Raw genomic sequence first — 16,179 nt, forward strand, 5'->3', positions numbered from 1 at the left:
AGTTATTGTTTTGTGCTTTGTTCCAAAAACAATAATCTTTTTGTAACAGTGATATATCGTTTCCCATATCAGAGCATCTGAAAAGGACATAATGTTTAAACATAGTGAAATACTGATGAAGACTCTGAAAAAATCCTCTGAAAGCCACTTCGGTCACAAATGAGAAAACAATACTAAGTAAATGCTCTCAACATCTAGTAAACGTTCATAAAATACTTACACTTCAAACCCACTAAATCCCAGCCTCAGCCCATTCAGAAGTAGGTAGAAACCTATACATAGGAGCCTGACAAAAATACTTATTTTTGCATTATTGACTTTAACCCTGTCACAACTCTTTTGTACAGGCTATCATTGAAGATTGAACCTGGGAACAGTTCACCTCGTCTGGTATCCTCCAAAGAAGACCTCGGAGGTAAATTTTTTACGCCTTCATCCTTTCAGTTTAAAGCTCCTCCTGGTTTACTCTAGTCTTTTTTTCCTGAGGTATGATTACCCGTGGAAAAATGGAGGATCATCAGCGATTCGGCTGAAAAATGTCAGCTTTACCTTTCTGGTATTCTGCAGTATGTCTGGAAATCATCATTGGTTAGAGGGATTCTGCAGATGTGTGTGTTGGAGGGACAATAAAAGAGAACCATGTAACCTAGCATTCTCAAGGTGCTGTAGATCAACCCCACAGATGCTTGTTTAAAAAGAGCGACTTTTCTTCATTTCTTCCATGAGCTTATTCTCAGACTGGCAGATAAAAACCACCTGCTGTCTGTAGAGTGGCTCTAAAGGAGCCGTACTTCTTGATTATGTTGATCTTTGGTCATTTCAGATAGACCTTTTTAGGTTGAAGTTAAATCTTGACTTAAAATGCATAAGCGTGACTTTTTCTCTTTTTAGTCCTGTAAATGTGACGTTTAAAAGCCATGGTGGTGTCAATGTCTACATAAACTAAGGTACATTTTTAAACAAAAGTAAAATTGATCTGTGACTGGTAAAGACACATTTTAAAACATTGTTTCATTATTACTGTAACTTCATTAGTTTGTAAATAAATAAATAAATAATAAATGAATAGCCCACTTGTGCACCAGTTCATGTTAGTCATGGCCTAATGGTTAAAGTCAGACTGGTAACCCGAAGGTCGCAGGTTCGATTCTCAATACTGGCGGGAAATGACTGAGTTGCCCTCAAGTGGCAATCAATCCCTGTGTGTGACAGCAAAAAATGGCTGCCCTGTGCTCCGGGTCTGTGTGTCCACAGTTTGCAGTGTGTGTTCACTACTCACTACTCCTTATGTGTGTGCACTAACTTGGATGGGTTAAAGGCAGAGGACATGTTCCTAGTATGGGTTACCATACTTGGCCTTTGCATATCACTTTCACTTTCATTGTGCAAGTACAGAGATGAAATAGGTTTTAAAAGACTGTTTGGTCCTTGTTAAATCAAGACAAGGAACTGAAGTATGTCAGTTCCTCTCGAGAGAGAAAGAGGCTGAGCAATTAGATGTTTCTTATTTTTGACTATCAGTTATTTGAGGGGGAAATCGAATTACATTGAGCATTTTATGGTTGTTACAGCTGTGTCTGCTGGCCAAACTCATGGAGACATCTAGGTGGACTGGATGTGGAAAAAGTTGAAAAAATATTTGGTAACACTTTAGTATGGGAACACATATTCACTGCTAACCACGACTGTTGCCTCAATAAACTCCTAATTTACCGCTTATTAATAGTAAGGTAGTTTTTGTAGCATTTAAGTTTAGGTATTGGGTAGGATTAAGGGATGTAGAATAAGGTCATGCAGAATAAGGCATTAATATGTGCTTTATAAGTGCTCATAAACAGCCAATATCCTAGTAATATGCATGCTAATAAGCAATTAGTTAATAGTTAATAACTGAACCTTAAAATAAAGTGTTTACTGCTGTGATTTTGTGTGTTTGGCAACGATGTCATTATTGTTTTTTCTCATTAAGCATTGTGAAAATCAAGGGGGAGGGGGGGGGGGGTAAATAAGGGACTCAGATCATACATTTAATTGTTCTAAATCAGAGTTTCTCAAACTCGGTCCTGGAGGGCCTGTCCTGCAGAGTTTAGCTCCAACCCTGATCAAACTCATTTTCTAGTGATCCTGAAGGCCTTGGCTGCATCTGAAAACCTAGCTAGGCAGCTGACTCGTTGACTCACTGCCTTATCAGACAATGACTTAAACGCGCTAAGGCAGCGTTTAAGCATGAAGGCACCTCACAAAACTTTCGGGCAGACATCTTAGGCCGTGTAACAGTTTAATGGCCTACAGCGGAATAGAGAGAGCTTTGGTGAAAACAAAACAAATATTTAATTATTACATTTCACGCTAGAAATGATATCACCAGTGGAAATTGCTGGTAAAAAACAAAACAAAAAAAATGTACATTTACACACAAACTGACCAGAAAATGCAACATTCGGACGACATCTTTTTTTTTTTTTCCGGCTCAGCTGTCACAGAATGAAAAGCACAGGACTGTGAGATATCAAAGGCAGCGAAGGATGCATGTATGCTGCCTTTAAAAAAACGATCAGATGAAGGTATCTCAGGAGACTAGTAGTGAAGCTAACATTAGTTTCAGATGTGCCTTGATGCCTTCCTACCTTGAAATGTGTCCTCCGAAGGCAGCATTTTCCAGGTTTCGGACACGGTCTCTGATTAGCTTGCTCAGGGTTGGAGAGACCAGATAATTATTTATAATTTCATGTATGCATTTTTGATTACATATTGTATCTTACATAATTTAATTGAGGCATAGTGTACAGTTAGTTGGTCATATTCACAAAATAGTTCCTGACAGGGCAATCAGGCCTATTTTTCTAATTATTCAATGGCCCATCGTCAATTATTCCTTACTTAAAGCATCTTAACCAATGTGTTTATAACATTGCATTCTTGATGTTAAATGTGTAAATGAGAATTCCTGCTGGTATTATCGTCCATTGCCACCCTTGACAAGTCTCTGTTGGCCACCAAACCAAATGTTTTCCTGGCCTAGATATCTAGTGTACTGCCATTATTAAGCTAGTCGTTTCCGATTCTTAGTTGGGAAGAAAGCCTGTTTTCATTTACATACGGGCTCTTCTTACCCATTTTGAGACCTATTAAAAGAACGTAGGGAATTTCATGATTAACATAATAGTCCTAATACTGAAAAGCCATTTACAACATTGCCACACATCCCCCTCTGGTTTGATCTTACTGGGGAAAAAGGTCTATAAACATGAATGCAGGGAACATTTCCACTGCCTGTCCACTTATTTTTGCTACTTTAGAGAGCCATTCTTGTTTACCAGGCTGGTAAAGCTGTGGCTGGTTTTAGAAACTGAGCCGTCCTCTTTGACATGATGCCTAACTTGCTGCAGTGGAACTATGGAAATGTTTTATTCCTGTTAGCTTTTCTGAGAGCCAGAACTTTTCTAATTATCCACATGCGGTTTTAATAGGTGCCTGTAAGCATTTTATGGTTGGTTGTTTTGAACAGGACAGGAAAGGGCTTTACACGTGCAATCTAGTGATCCATGCTTCAATTTAGCTTCAGTTTAACTGTTTTAGCAAGCCAGCCAATGGTCCCCGCAAGGGAAATTGATGAATAAACTAAATTTATTCATCATAAGTTTTCTTCAAAATAACTTAAAAATAAGTTTTTGTGTTTGTTTTTGTACAGATGTAAAAATACAGATTCTTTTCTGAAATGGGTAGGTTTTAGGAGTAGGTTAGTGTAGGGGGATATGCTTTTTTTTAAAGGTAGGGTTAGTGTAAGGGGAGAGAATATACAGTTTGTATAGTATAAAAACCATTACGTCTATGGAGTCCCCACAAAGATAGTAAACCAGACATGCATGTGTGTGCGCGTATGTTCAGGTATTCCCTATGTTATGGGGACAAAATGTCCCCACAAGAATGGCAATACCAGAGATCTTTGATCTTTGATACATTTTTGGTTCTCATGAGAAATACAGCTCATAAATCACACCCAATTGTTTTGTTGTTGTTTTGTTTTCTTTTGTTGTTGTTGTTTTTTTTTAATGTAAAAATGCAAAAGATTTTTCTGTACAGGGTAGGTTTAGGCTTAGGAAATAGAATGTAGTTTGTACAGAATAAAATTCATGTCTATTAAAAATATAAACAATTTAAACTCAACATGTGTGTGCATGTGTGTGTACAGGACCCTCAGAAGTGTCCGCGTCAGTGAGGTATAAGCGACGACCGACCTGTCCTGATACATCAGTGGTTGCCCACCTCCCAACACCACCCCCTGCCCGACACAGAAAGAGCCACAGTCTGGGGAATAAGTGAGTATCACAGTACAATATGAGAAAAATTCACCAATCACAACATAAGGAATAATATATATATATACATTATATAATATATTTGCTCCAAAAGGAAGTTGCGTTTAACCTTTTAAACATTTTTCATAGATTTAAAAAATATATATAATACAAATTATTACCCTTATAAATAACATACTGAATATGTGTGTAAGTGTGAAATGAATCAAATGGATTTAGACACTTAATTGCATGTTAATTTTAATATAATTTCATAATTCTATTTTCTAGCATTTATGGTAAATGTTAAATATAATTAGATTTAGCATTTTTTATTTAAACTTGTCAAGTATTAAGATTAGGTTGCATTTTTTATATGTTAACTTTTAATGTAATCAAATACGTTGTACTTCTTTAAAGAATGACAAAAGAGTACACATTCAGTGGACAGCTTTTTTTTCAAGGGAACACATTTCTTAATCTGACTTCCCCTCTCTCTGTTTCACTTCACTCATCTCGTCACAGCATGATGTGCCAGTTTGGTGTTGTGGAGAGTAAAAGTGCAACATTCCCTGCTAAAGAAAAGGCTCGACATCTACTGGATGACAGCTTCTTAGAGTCTCACAGTCCCGTCAGAAACCACACACATGATTCAGTGTTTACCAACGGCATCTCGCTGGGTACTGCAGTTTATTCCTCACAATCTCAGTCTTTGACCCTCTTACACAGGATAAGTGCGAGGATTTCTGTGTCCTAATTTATGAGTGTTCCACCATTTCTACCATAAAATATTACTGCTGTTGGAATTGTTTGAATTTGATTTTTCACCACTAGATGGGAGTATTGTTCAAGATTTTGTGAAGTGGGTTATTGCCTTTTGCAAACTCAACAGACATTTATTTCTAAATAGACCTGTCACCTCATGGTGGATTTTTTGTATGGTGGAAATTTTTTTTTTTTTTTTTCATCTTTTCTCTGTCCCTCTGCAGGCAGTAGAGAGAGCTCTTTTAGTGATGAATTATCAAGTACTGTTGAGAGGTAAGGCAATTATTATACATTAAAATAGAATATAGACTGCATTTAGTGTTTTTCTGTTTTGTTGCTTTTTGGTGTCTGTTTGTGTGTGTATCTACTTAACCCTATTTTGGGAACAAATTTTTACCCATAAAGTGAGCAAAACCTGGCAAAATCTCCAAAAACCTCCCTTTGGGGACGTCCTCATTTGTAAAAGTGTGTGTGTTTGTGTGTGGGGGGAGGGAGGGAGGGAGGGAGGGGGGCATATTTAGGGGGGACACCTAAACGCACATCTACTCATGGGACTCTTGTCACCGTGGGGACTTAAATTGACGTCCCCATGAGAAAACAAGTTTCTAAATTTTTTTGAACATATAAAAATGCTGAACATTTTCTGTGATGGGTTTAGAGGTAGGATTAGTGCAAGGGTATAAAATACACAGTTTGTACAGTATAAAAATTACATCTATGGAGACTTCCCACAAAGATAGCGAACCAGACGTTTGTGTGTGTGTGTGTGTGTGTGTGCGTGCATGCGTGCACGTTTTGTCCCTTTTCTTTCTTTCTATTGTACAAAGCAATGTTCAGAATGTCAGCTGTCAACATGTTTGTGATTTTTATCTGTGACAATTGTTTATACAAATGAAAAACACATCCCTCCTCCTGATCACTTTCAGAGGGCGTATGTACGCAACACTTGGTCCAAACTGGCGAGTCCCAATCTGTAACTCTCCTAGAAGCAGAACTTATATTTATAGGTAGGAAACCTAATAGCTGGTAATTTTGTGTCAATAAAGCACATGATTCAAATGCATGCAGAGTCTTTTATTTTATTTTATAAAGTATTCAAATAAAATGTGTCTTTCTTTTGTACAAGTACCTTTGTTTTCCAATTGATTAACATATCCTCATCAGATACTTCAGTTGTGCTTCTGCGGTATGTGTTAATATTTATGTTTGAGCTTAACGTGTGGTAAATATGATCCTTTTACTTTCTCATCAGCACCCCAGGGTCTATATCCAGCTATGAATGCAGTTCTCTGAGCAGCATAACCATTGAAGGGCCCCTGCGGAGAAAGACACTGATGAAGGAAGGGAAAAAACCAACTGTAAGCTTGCAGTCAAATGTATCTGTAAAATTTCAAATGTAAAACATGAATAATGACCAGGTATTTGTATTCCATATCCCAATTATAACCAATAATTTAACTTGGTTGAATCTGTTAGATTAGCTTATGACATGGAATGTTTTGCCAAACTTAAATGAGCTTTTTTGAGATTAAAAAGCCTGGTCCAAAAAGGGAGTGGTGGGAACCTTGAGCACATATCACGTGAGAGTTATCTGGCCCAAATTCCAGGCACAATTCATCAACCAAAAATGATCAAGGCCAATGCAGTCAGGAGTACTGTCTTCAGAGACATGATTTTTAACTATGCTGACTGCAAAGGCTCAAAGGGAGGTCTCTGCAGTGCGGTCAGCACCAGAGACAGGTCCCAAGAGGTTATAGAGGGAGGACAAGGCGGATTTAGTCTTCCCCCCATCCCCCCCCCCCCCCCCCCCCCTCAGGAACTTGACGATCAGGTCGTGCTTCCCTAAGGACTTTCAACCTACCAAATCATGATTAGTGGCTATAGCGGCAACATAAACTTTGAGGGTGGAGGGAGACAGCCTTCTCTCCAACCTGTCTTGTAGGAAGGAAAGCATGGCAGAGATGGGGTCTTCTCTTGAGAAGAGCACCAGTCGACGAACAGGTTCCACTTCAATGCATAGAGGTGCCTCTTAGAGGGCGCTCTAACAGAAGTGATGGTGTCTACCACAGCTTGTGGTAGGCCACCTAGAACCTCTGTGTCCCATCCAGGGACAGGACAGGAAGTTTCCAGAGGTCCTTTCTCAGAGGAATGGGCCAAGGAGGTGCTGTCGCGAGCACCTTGGAAATCGCCTTACCAATAGAACAGGCAGTGACTTTCATTGCATTTTAGTATAATATTACACCACCCAAATATGTATGCATTTGGTTTAGCCTATATTCACCAAAAAGTGATTAGTGTAGCCTGCTTAATATAGCATAAAACAACAGGACAAAAACATAGATGACGACTAAAAATAACTTTTGATGGAAAAAAATGACTGTGCATTACTTTGTGAAGACAGTGGCATAATACAGTGGCATATTATGTTTTTTAGCCTTATCAAAAATGTAATCATCAGCATGGGTAAATTTTACCCACTGGTGGTTTTAGGTAACAACGACACCTGGCGGTTCTAGTTTTAAAAATCCAAGGCACAAGTACTTCGAAAGGACATACCTTAATACTTTGATTCAGCAAAGATGCATTTAATTGATCAAAAAAGACAGTAAAGTCTTTTTCATTGTTACAATTTTTTTAGCTATTACAAATAAACGCTGTTCTTTTGAACATTCTGTTCATCAAAGAATCCTGGGGGGGAAATGTATCACAGTTTACACAAGAATATTAAGCAGCAAAACTATTTTTAACATAATAATAAATGTTATGGCTTGACTTGAGCTCTGACTCAGCATATCAGAATGATTTCTGAAGGATCATGTAACACTTTGCCTTTAAAAGTGATTTTAGATACATTAAAATATAAAAGTAATTGTAAAATGTGAAATGTGAAATGTTTTACTGCAGTTTTTGATCAAATAAATGCAGTCATGGTGATTGTACTGTATATACTTGTCTTAGGTACTTGGTCCCCTTAAATGCTTTTACATCCATAATAAACTGCAGAATCCATGTCTTTAGAGTGTAAATGCTTGAACTAAAAATGTATTCAGTCCTGTGACAATTTTGGTGTGTGTCTGAAACCATTTATACTGCTGCCTGTCTTGGTAACTTCTCCATTTTTGGAAGTCCAAGTTTCAATGGGAATGCCTTTACAGTTTTTCTCAATTGCTAAAACACTAAAACCCATCGGCTGAACAAATTCCTCAGTTGCCTGAACTCATTTAGCTTATTGTTCAGTCTGTTGTCGATACCTTAAACCATTTCACATGGTAAAACACAATTTGCAGATCTTACTTAGACTTTTCAGCAAAACTCTAAACACATTCTCATTGTCAAGACACATTCTGCACTCTAATGCACACGTCATCCATACGGGTTAAACACAAGTGGCCACAATCAAACACAAATGGAGAACACAATGTCATTGATTGAACACAACCACTCAAAACTGATTTAACCTGTTTCAAATGATGAGACACAACCAATATAAGTACAGTGCATTGTAGGCTGTATACTGTACAATGAACAAATCGTATTGCCCTGAACATGTTGCTTTCCATTTGTTTACAGTAGGCTACTGACTGCTCAATAGATTTTGACTGGTTGCAGGTTCATATCAACAAAGAACAAAGGACAAGTTTGTGAGATGCAGAGTACAGTACTGTAAAAATCAGCCTAATCTAATGAAAATGCATATCTGTAGCACAAATTGTATTTATCGTGCGATTTATATGCCAAAATTAGTTTTTATGTGTATATGTTACGCAGTTTTCGTGTGCATATGATATGTACTTTATATTGTGTTATGTGCAAGTACTCCAAACAACTCAACCTACCCAATGGGGTGACAATGCAAATCATATGCACATAAAAAATAATTGTGCCGTATAAATTGCACAATAAATACAATTTGTGATGTATATGCATTTCATGAGAATGAGTTGGTAAAAATAGGGCTACAAGTAAGAGGAAGAACAAAAAATTGCAAAGCAAAGCAGAGTAGTAATAATTTCTGACCAATTTTGAGCAACTATGATCACAAGACAATGATGGAAAAATATGAAATTTGTTTTGAGATTAAAATTTACTTCTGCCTGAGAACTATGTTTTGAACAATGTGTTTTCTATTTTTCGCTGTATTGTTTACTGATTACTTGATATAGTGCTTATCATTTTGATCACTTTGTTTAGGATTTGAGAGCAGTGTTTGATTTTGAACACAGGTAAAACTGTTTTGAGGCGAAAGTTTCATTTTGCAAGAGGAGTCGGAGGTTTTGTGAATAGTGCTTGAAGAGGAGGTTTTGTGTTTAATGGTTTCAGAAAATGAAACAAGGTTTCAGAAATAGTGTTTAAGCAATTTAGAAAAACTGTAATATTAGTAAATTAGTAAAGAAATAAAGATGGATGTATGGTCAATAAAATAGTTATGTCTGTTAGAGTTATTAGAGAAGAGTACTTAATCTGTTTCTCTAGTGATTTGTATTCTTGTTTTCTTAATGCAGCTCTCATCCTGGAAGCGCTACTGGATTGTTCTATCTGGCTCCATTCTCATCTATTTTGGTTCTAAAGCTCTAAGAGCAAATGAGCGAAGACATGTAAGTGATGAATTATTCCCACAATTCAGAGAGAAAACAAAGAGCTCTATTTATGAGGAAGCCATTATTCAGACTTGACAGTGTCAGATATTAAATATATAGACTATTTTTACGCTAATTAAAACAATATAATTATTCTAACCAAACTTATTTACCTAATTTGGGGAGGGACTATCTGTTTGACCCGACCAATGGCAGATGGGGAAGGAAGTTTGATAGGTCTTTATTTACACACTTCAGCTTTAAGAACGTAATTTAAATAATTTATGTTCATCCTAACTGCATTTGGAAAACAGTTCAGGGAAACATCGGTGTTACTTATTAAAAATTATTTGAAGTAAATTAGATTTTTTTGGTTTTGTCTCACGTCCCATTAGATTACATGGAGAGGGCGGGGTTAATAGACTATATTGCATCCAGACTCCTGGGACGATAAAAATGTTTTGGCATCACTTTTCAGGACTTCTACAGCATACTTGATAAAAAACACATAGAAAAATCTGTAATGGAAATTCTGTCACTCTTCTAGATTATGGCGTCATACCTGCACCACTCTGTAAAGTTCTTAGCTTAACCTCTTTGTAATTGATTTTTAAAAATATTTTTTTTTTCTCTTAAGTATAAATCCAGGCCATGTAAAAAGATCACGCTGACAGGTTGGATTGTTGTGCTGCCCGAAAACCCTGAACATCCAAATATTTTTCAGCTCACAGATCCTGAAAGAGGTACTGTCACTCTTCTAATCATGAATGAACATTCCATACTTGTGACTCAGTGACTATAATTCTTCAGAAAGATAACATTTCACACTTTGAAACTTATTACGCAAACTAGTTATCGGCTTGATTACATATGTAACCCTCGTTCCCTGAAGGAGGGAACAGAGACACCCTTGTTGGGTGACAGATGAATAGGAATCTCACTAGAGAGCCCAATCTACTTTGAGTGAAACTAAACAAGCCAATGCACATAGGCATGCAATGATTGCACCTTCCTCACAGTGCATGTATATAATGGGCGGCAGGTGCGTTGTGACCTGGCACCCCAGCGGGGTAAAGCAGTGATGGTAAGGGCTCTCCCTACCAAAGCGCCATGACTGCTGTCCCCTTCCAGTGCCAAGTGTGAGCCTCCTGATCTCTCTTACCTGATGAGACAGGGCTAACACAGAGTGTCACTCACTGATGTTCCAAATGATCCACTCAGTGACACTATTGGATAACACTGGGAAAGCGTACCCTTTCTATTGGAAAGGGAACACTGTGGAAGCCACGTCCTACCCCAAAAGAGTTATGTCGGGTACATCGAGAGTAACCTGAAGGGCAGAGATAGGAATGTTTCAGGGGGCACCAGCCTCACTAGAAAGGGCGCTCTCCTAATGGAATAACACAGGCTTCCTTTGAAGAACAACTGTAAAAGAACACGTATGGGATGCACGTATGTGACTCCCACGTATGGGAGTCACACATATGGCTAATAACCCAGCCTTTTTAACCCAAGAAATTACTTTTTGGCTCTATAAATGGCATATTTGCAATGTCATTTGAATAAACTCATGCAAGTTTATTTGTTTTAATCTGTGGGTTTAGGTAATGTTTACAAGTTCCAGACTGGATCACGTTTCTCTGCGATTATCTGGCATAGACATCTAGCCGAGGCTTGTAGGAGTACAAGGCCGCAGGTAAGTGTTTTCTCATAAATAAATAAAATATAATAATAATTAACAAACAAACAAATCACGGAATATCACAGGAATATTGCATTGTTTTCCGCAGATACCAGCAAACCTCATGTCCTTCGAATAGCTGCTTTTTGGGAAATGGAAAACGAATGAGGGGAACAAACCTAATGGAGAAAGTCAAAGCATAGAAGACTTTGTGCAAAGTGGATGACATGTTAAGACTGAAGGACCTAACATAGTTGGAAATGTGGCAGCTGTATCTGTTTAAAAAGTCCAAAATTCATTCAAACATTGAGAGGATGGTCTTGTGTCTTGTAACGCTTTACAATGAGGTTCTTTAACACTTTATTTTACAGTGTCCTTGTTACGCGCTACATGTAATTACTATAGTAATTATAAATTATGCATAATTATATGCAACTAATCCTAAATGAAACCCTAATCCTAACCCGATAGTTAGTACATGTGATTCATTAATATTCCTACTGGAACAATAACACCTTAAAATAAAGTGTCAACTAATGTACAATTTGTTAACACCAGTTAATGAATTAGGTTTCATGAACTAACAATACACTGGGTAACAAAATCTGGATAAAAAACAACCCAATGTTGTTGTGTTTTTTTAACCCAGTGATTGGGTTGTCTTAAGCAAACATTTAACCCAACCGCAAGGTTAAAACAACCCAATTGCTAGGTTAGTCCATATTTAACCCAACACTGGTTTAAAACAACCCAGCATTTTTTAGAGTGTAAACAACAATGTTAATAGCATTTGTTCATCTAAGTTAAGTTTAAAAAAAAAAAAAAAAAATATATATATATATATATATATATATATATATATATATATATATATATATATATATATATATACTACTATTCATTGTTAATTTATGTTTTGTTCATAATGCTAATTTCAATTAATACAAAAATATATTACTGATGTTAACTAATTGAAACCTTATTGTTAGCCTTACCTGACAAGCTTAAGGTACGTGTGAAAAATGTTGTAAATGACATGTATAAAATAACTTTGTCTAATAGATGTCTTCATGTGATTAAGTGCCAAAATTATGACTTTTGTATTGTTAAATCTTCTAGAATTATGTTGTATTCATGTTAGATATTAGAGCAAAAGTGAAAGCAGTCTATCTCTGGACAATGAGCATAGGCACATGACTTGTCTCCTACATTCATAAAACATTTATGACAAGAGGATATAAAAAAGACAAAATACAGATGCACTGTAGAGACATCACATTGTCTTATTCGCTTGAGGGCAAAATTAAGATTTATTTAAAGTGCCCCTATTATGCTATTTTCTCCTACAGTCCGTTTACATACCTCAAAGGTCAAAAAACACTTTAACTTACCATAACTTACCATAGTATACATTGCACATCACCTTATTTCTGGGAGTCTGAAAATGGTTTCTTTGAAGATTTATTTTCTCTTAACTCCTTTGAACAAGACTACTACACTGTAAATATTGTTGGTTTAATCTTTGCAAGTAAGTAATCTGATTGCCTTAAAATTAAGTTTATTGAAATAAAAAATTTGAGTTGATACAATGAAGTAAATTGGTTTAATGAATGTAAAGTAAAATGTAACGAAATGTAAAGTATTATTGTATCTGAACCACATTAAAATATTGATAAATCATGAAAATAGCATAATTTTGCATATTTCACTACATCATCTTCACACATAAAACACACAATTACCAAATATGCTTACAAAATCGTTGAATTATATTTGAATAACGGTTGTCGATTCTCAAAAATGTTTATTGTGTTCCCTCAATTTTTTTTATTTCAATGAAGTCAAAATTTTAAGGCAACCAGGTAACACATTTTTTAAATAATTTTTTACAGTGTTATACTCTGATTGGTCTGACTACCCAGTCTGCCATGACTGATAAATACTGCTCTTTAATGCCCAACTTTACAGCAGAGAAAAACATTTTTTTTACGGGTCTACTGTATACAGCTAATTTTGCCCTTCATGACAACTGTGAGGGGGGTATTTATTTTATAACTCACTTAAATTATATTAAGCCTTAAAGTGCTGCATAATTAAGGGTGTAGCCACTTGAGTGACTGGTAGATTGCCATTATGGTTGAGCTAGGTGGGTGTGGTTTCAGCAACCAGGCTCCTCAGCTCCACCCACATCCTGCCTCTTTGTCCATTTTAGGCTTTAGGCTTCAAAACTGTTCTTGGTCTATGGTAGGTAGTCGTACGTAAAAGAAAGTGAGAGTGACAAATCATTTCAGGTGTTCAAAATGTATTATTTTAGGAGACATTTGGTGTGGCTCAATTACCTCCCTAGTTTAGTGATCAGGGCACTGATCAGGGAGATGGCCATTGATTCACAAGCTATAGGGAACTGAATGAGACGCACCTATTGCCTTTATTTGTCACGCACTTTGCTCTTTAAAACTTTGCAGACCTTTTACATTCACAAACAGCGATATTACACACTGCATGAAAGGTCATTTTTGAAAAAGCATAATAGCGGCACTTTAATATTTACGAGTACATTATTTAATGAACATGATGCTCGTAACAATGATTTGACATTCTTTGTTACATAAAGGAAATTGTAACACAATAATGTAATTTCAATGGCAAATATAGATGTAAAGTCTCAAGGGTATCAGTAAAAAAAATTAACTTGGTGTAGTTTAACTCCAGGTTCTGTAGCGGATTAACCTATGGACAAAATTATGTTTTGACATTGTAAAGTGGGCAGGACCCAGAAGCTATATAGGTATGGATGCTGTTTAGGTTTTATAGACATAGTGTTGTAAAATAATTTCCCGGGAGACTGAAGGGAAGCAACTGCGTTTTGGTCAGAGCAGATGATGGGTTGAATGGTGGATATTGTATTATTTGGAGAAACCACAATTATGTTTTAGTGGTTGTTCAGTATTCACATTATCTAATAATTCAGTGTGTTATAATGTTTTTTGCTATTTCTTTGTTTATTGAAATGGAATACATCAAAAGCCTTGTATAAATTGTAAAGTACATCGCAAAGTGTAGTATTTTGCACAATCACAATTTTTTTATAAGGCACAAGAATGAGACTTATTCCTCCCTATAAGGTGATTTTAAGGCACTGAATATGAAGTGTAGAATGCTTTGTATATTGCAAATTGCAAAAGAAGATTATAATTTGTTTGATATTCTGGAACACGCATGCATGGTTTGGACTAACAGGTTTTTGTGTCACTTCAGTATCTGAATACATGCGTAAACACGTTTTTAAGGCATGACATCTGCAAGAAAACAATTACTATTCCAGGAAAAAGCTGTGAATCACTTATTTTCAATCAGGCCTTAAATCTTTGCACAGTGCCATTGGCTAACCATAAGACTCCAAGCAACCATGAAATTTGATGAAGAGGATGGATGGAATGCTGCTCTCAAAGGTGTTGTTGGTTTTGCATCACATAAGCAACTATTTCAGATGCGACTAACTGAACTATGTTAGATCGTATCTGCACTGATGTTCTCAACAACTATTACTAAGTGGTTTCTACCTCCTATTTGTTTTTCTGCATTTTTTTTTGGGGGGGGGGGGGGTTGCTTATATTTATGTCCTCTGCTCATGGAGGAGTTTGGATGTTTGACTGTTCTGCTCAGTTCTCACAATGTGATGTCACTGATTATTTATATGGTCTATAATCTGAACATATAGACCTTTTACTAACTCGATACTTTGTGTTTGGTGTTTTGTCTTTATGGAATATATGCTTAATGAAAAAAAACTGGAATGGTTTGACTTATTCCACACTTGCATGCCATACTCATATGTAATATCATTATCATTGTTGATATGGACTACTACAGAATCCTATTAACTCTTTTCCCACCAGCATTTGAAAAAAAGAAAGTTGTCAGCCACTGCCAGCATTTTTTATCTTTTTCACAAGATTTCCATGGCCGCCAGAATATTTTTCTAGCTATAAAACATGAATGTCAGAATGGGAAAAAAAGGTGATTTTGAGCATGGCTTGGTTGCTGGTACCAGACGTGCCGGTCTGAGTAATTCACAATCTGCTCAGTTACTTGGATTTTCAGACACAACCATTTCTAGGGTTTGCAAAGAATGGTGTGAAAAGGAAAAACATCCAGTATGCGGCAGTTCTGTGGGTGAAAATGCCTTGTTGATGCTAGAGGTCAGAGGAGAATAGGTCGACTGATTCAAGCTGACCGAAGAGCAACTTTGACTGAAATAATCACTTGTTAGAACTGAGGTATGCAGCAAAGCATTTGTTAAGCCACAACACGCACAACTTTGAGGCGGATGGGCTACAGCAGCAGAAGACCCCACCGGGTACCACTTATCTCCACCACAAATAGGAAAAAGAGGCTACAGTTTGCACAAGCTCACCAAAATTGGACAGTTGAAGACTTGGCATAAACAGAATGAGAACATGGATCCATATGCATTGTTACCACTGTGCAGGCTGGTGGTGGTGGTTGTGTAATGGTGTGGGGGATGTTTTCTTGGCACACTTTAGGCCCCTTAGTGCCAAATAGACATTGTTTAAATACCACAACCTACCTGAGCATTTAAGTCTGACCATGTCCATCCCTTTATGACCACCGTGTACCTCTGATGGCTACTTCCAGCAGGATCATGCACCATGTCACAAAGCTCGAATCATTTCAAATTGGTTTCTTGAACATGACAGTGAGTTCACTGTACTAAAATAGCCCCCACAGTCACCAGATCTCAACCCAATAGAGCATCTTTGGGATGTGGTGGAATGGAAGCTTCGTGCCCTGGATGTGCATCCCACAAATCTCCATCAACTGCAAGATGCTATCC

The 16,179-nt window shown here is 36.9% G+C and overlaps 1 protein-coding gene across 1 annotated transcript in view; it reads left to right on the plus strand.

Moving 5' to 3' along the window:
- ralgps1 (Ral GEF with PH domain and SH3 binding motif 1) overlaps nucleotides 1–12,134 on the plus strand; it is a 188,470-nt gene extending 176,336 nt beyond the window's left edge. The window contains exons 12-21 of the mRNA XM_067413501.1: nucleotides 348–415; nucleotides 4,193–4,319; nucleotides 4,824–4,978; nucleotides 5,288–5,336; nucleotides 5,990–6,070; nucleotides 6,316–6,421; nucleotides 9,566–9,658; nucleotides 10,278–10,383; nucleotides 11,245–11,336; nucleotides 11,431–12,134. Coding sequence (XP_067269602.1) covers nucleotides 348–415; nucleotides 4,193–4,319; nucleotides 4,824–4,978; nucleotides 5,288–5,336; nucleotides 5,990–6,070; nucleotides 6,316–6,421; nucleotides 9,566–9,658; nucleotides 10,278–10,383; nucleotides 11,245–11,336; nucleotides 11,431–11,460 — 907 coding nt within the window. The 3' untranslated portion in view covers nucleotides 11,461–12,134. The remainder of the gene's footprint in view (nucleotides 1–347; nucleotides 416–4,192; nucleotides 4,320–4,823; nucleotides 4,979–5,287; nucleotides 5,337–5,989; nucleotides 6,071–6,315; nucleotides 6,422–9,565; nucleotides 9,659–10,277; nucleotides 10,384–11,244; nucleotides 11,337–11,430) is intronic.
- Nucleotides 12,135–16,179: the final 4,045 nt, after the last annotated feature.

Source organism: Pseudorasbora parva, chromosome 13, assembly GCF_024679245.1.
Source record: "Pseudorasbora parva isolate DD20220531a chromosome 13, ASM2467924v1, whole genome shotgun sequence".
In the NCBI taxonomy this organism is placed as follows: domain Eukaryota; kingdom Metazoa; phylum Chordata; class Actinopteri; order Cypriniformes; family Gobionidae; genus Pseudorasbora; species Pseudorasbora parva.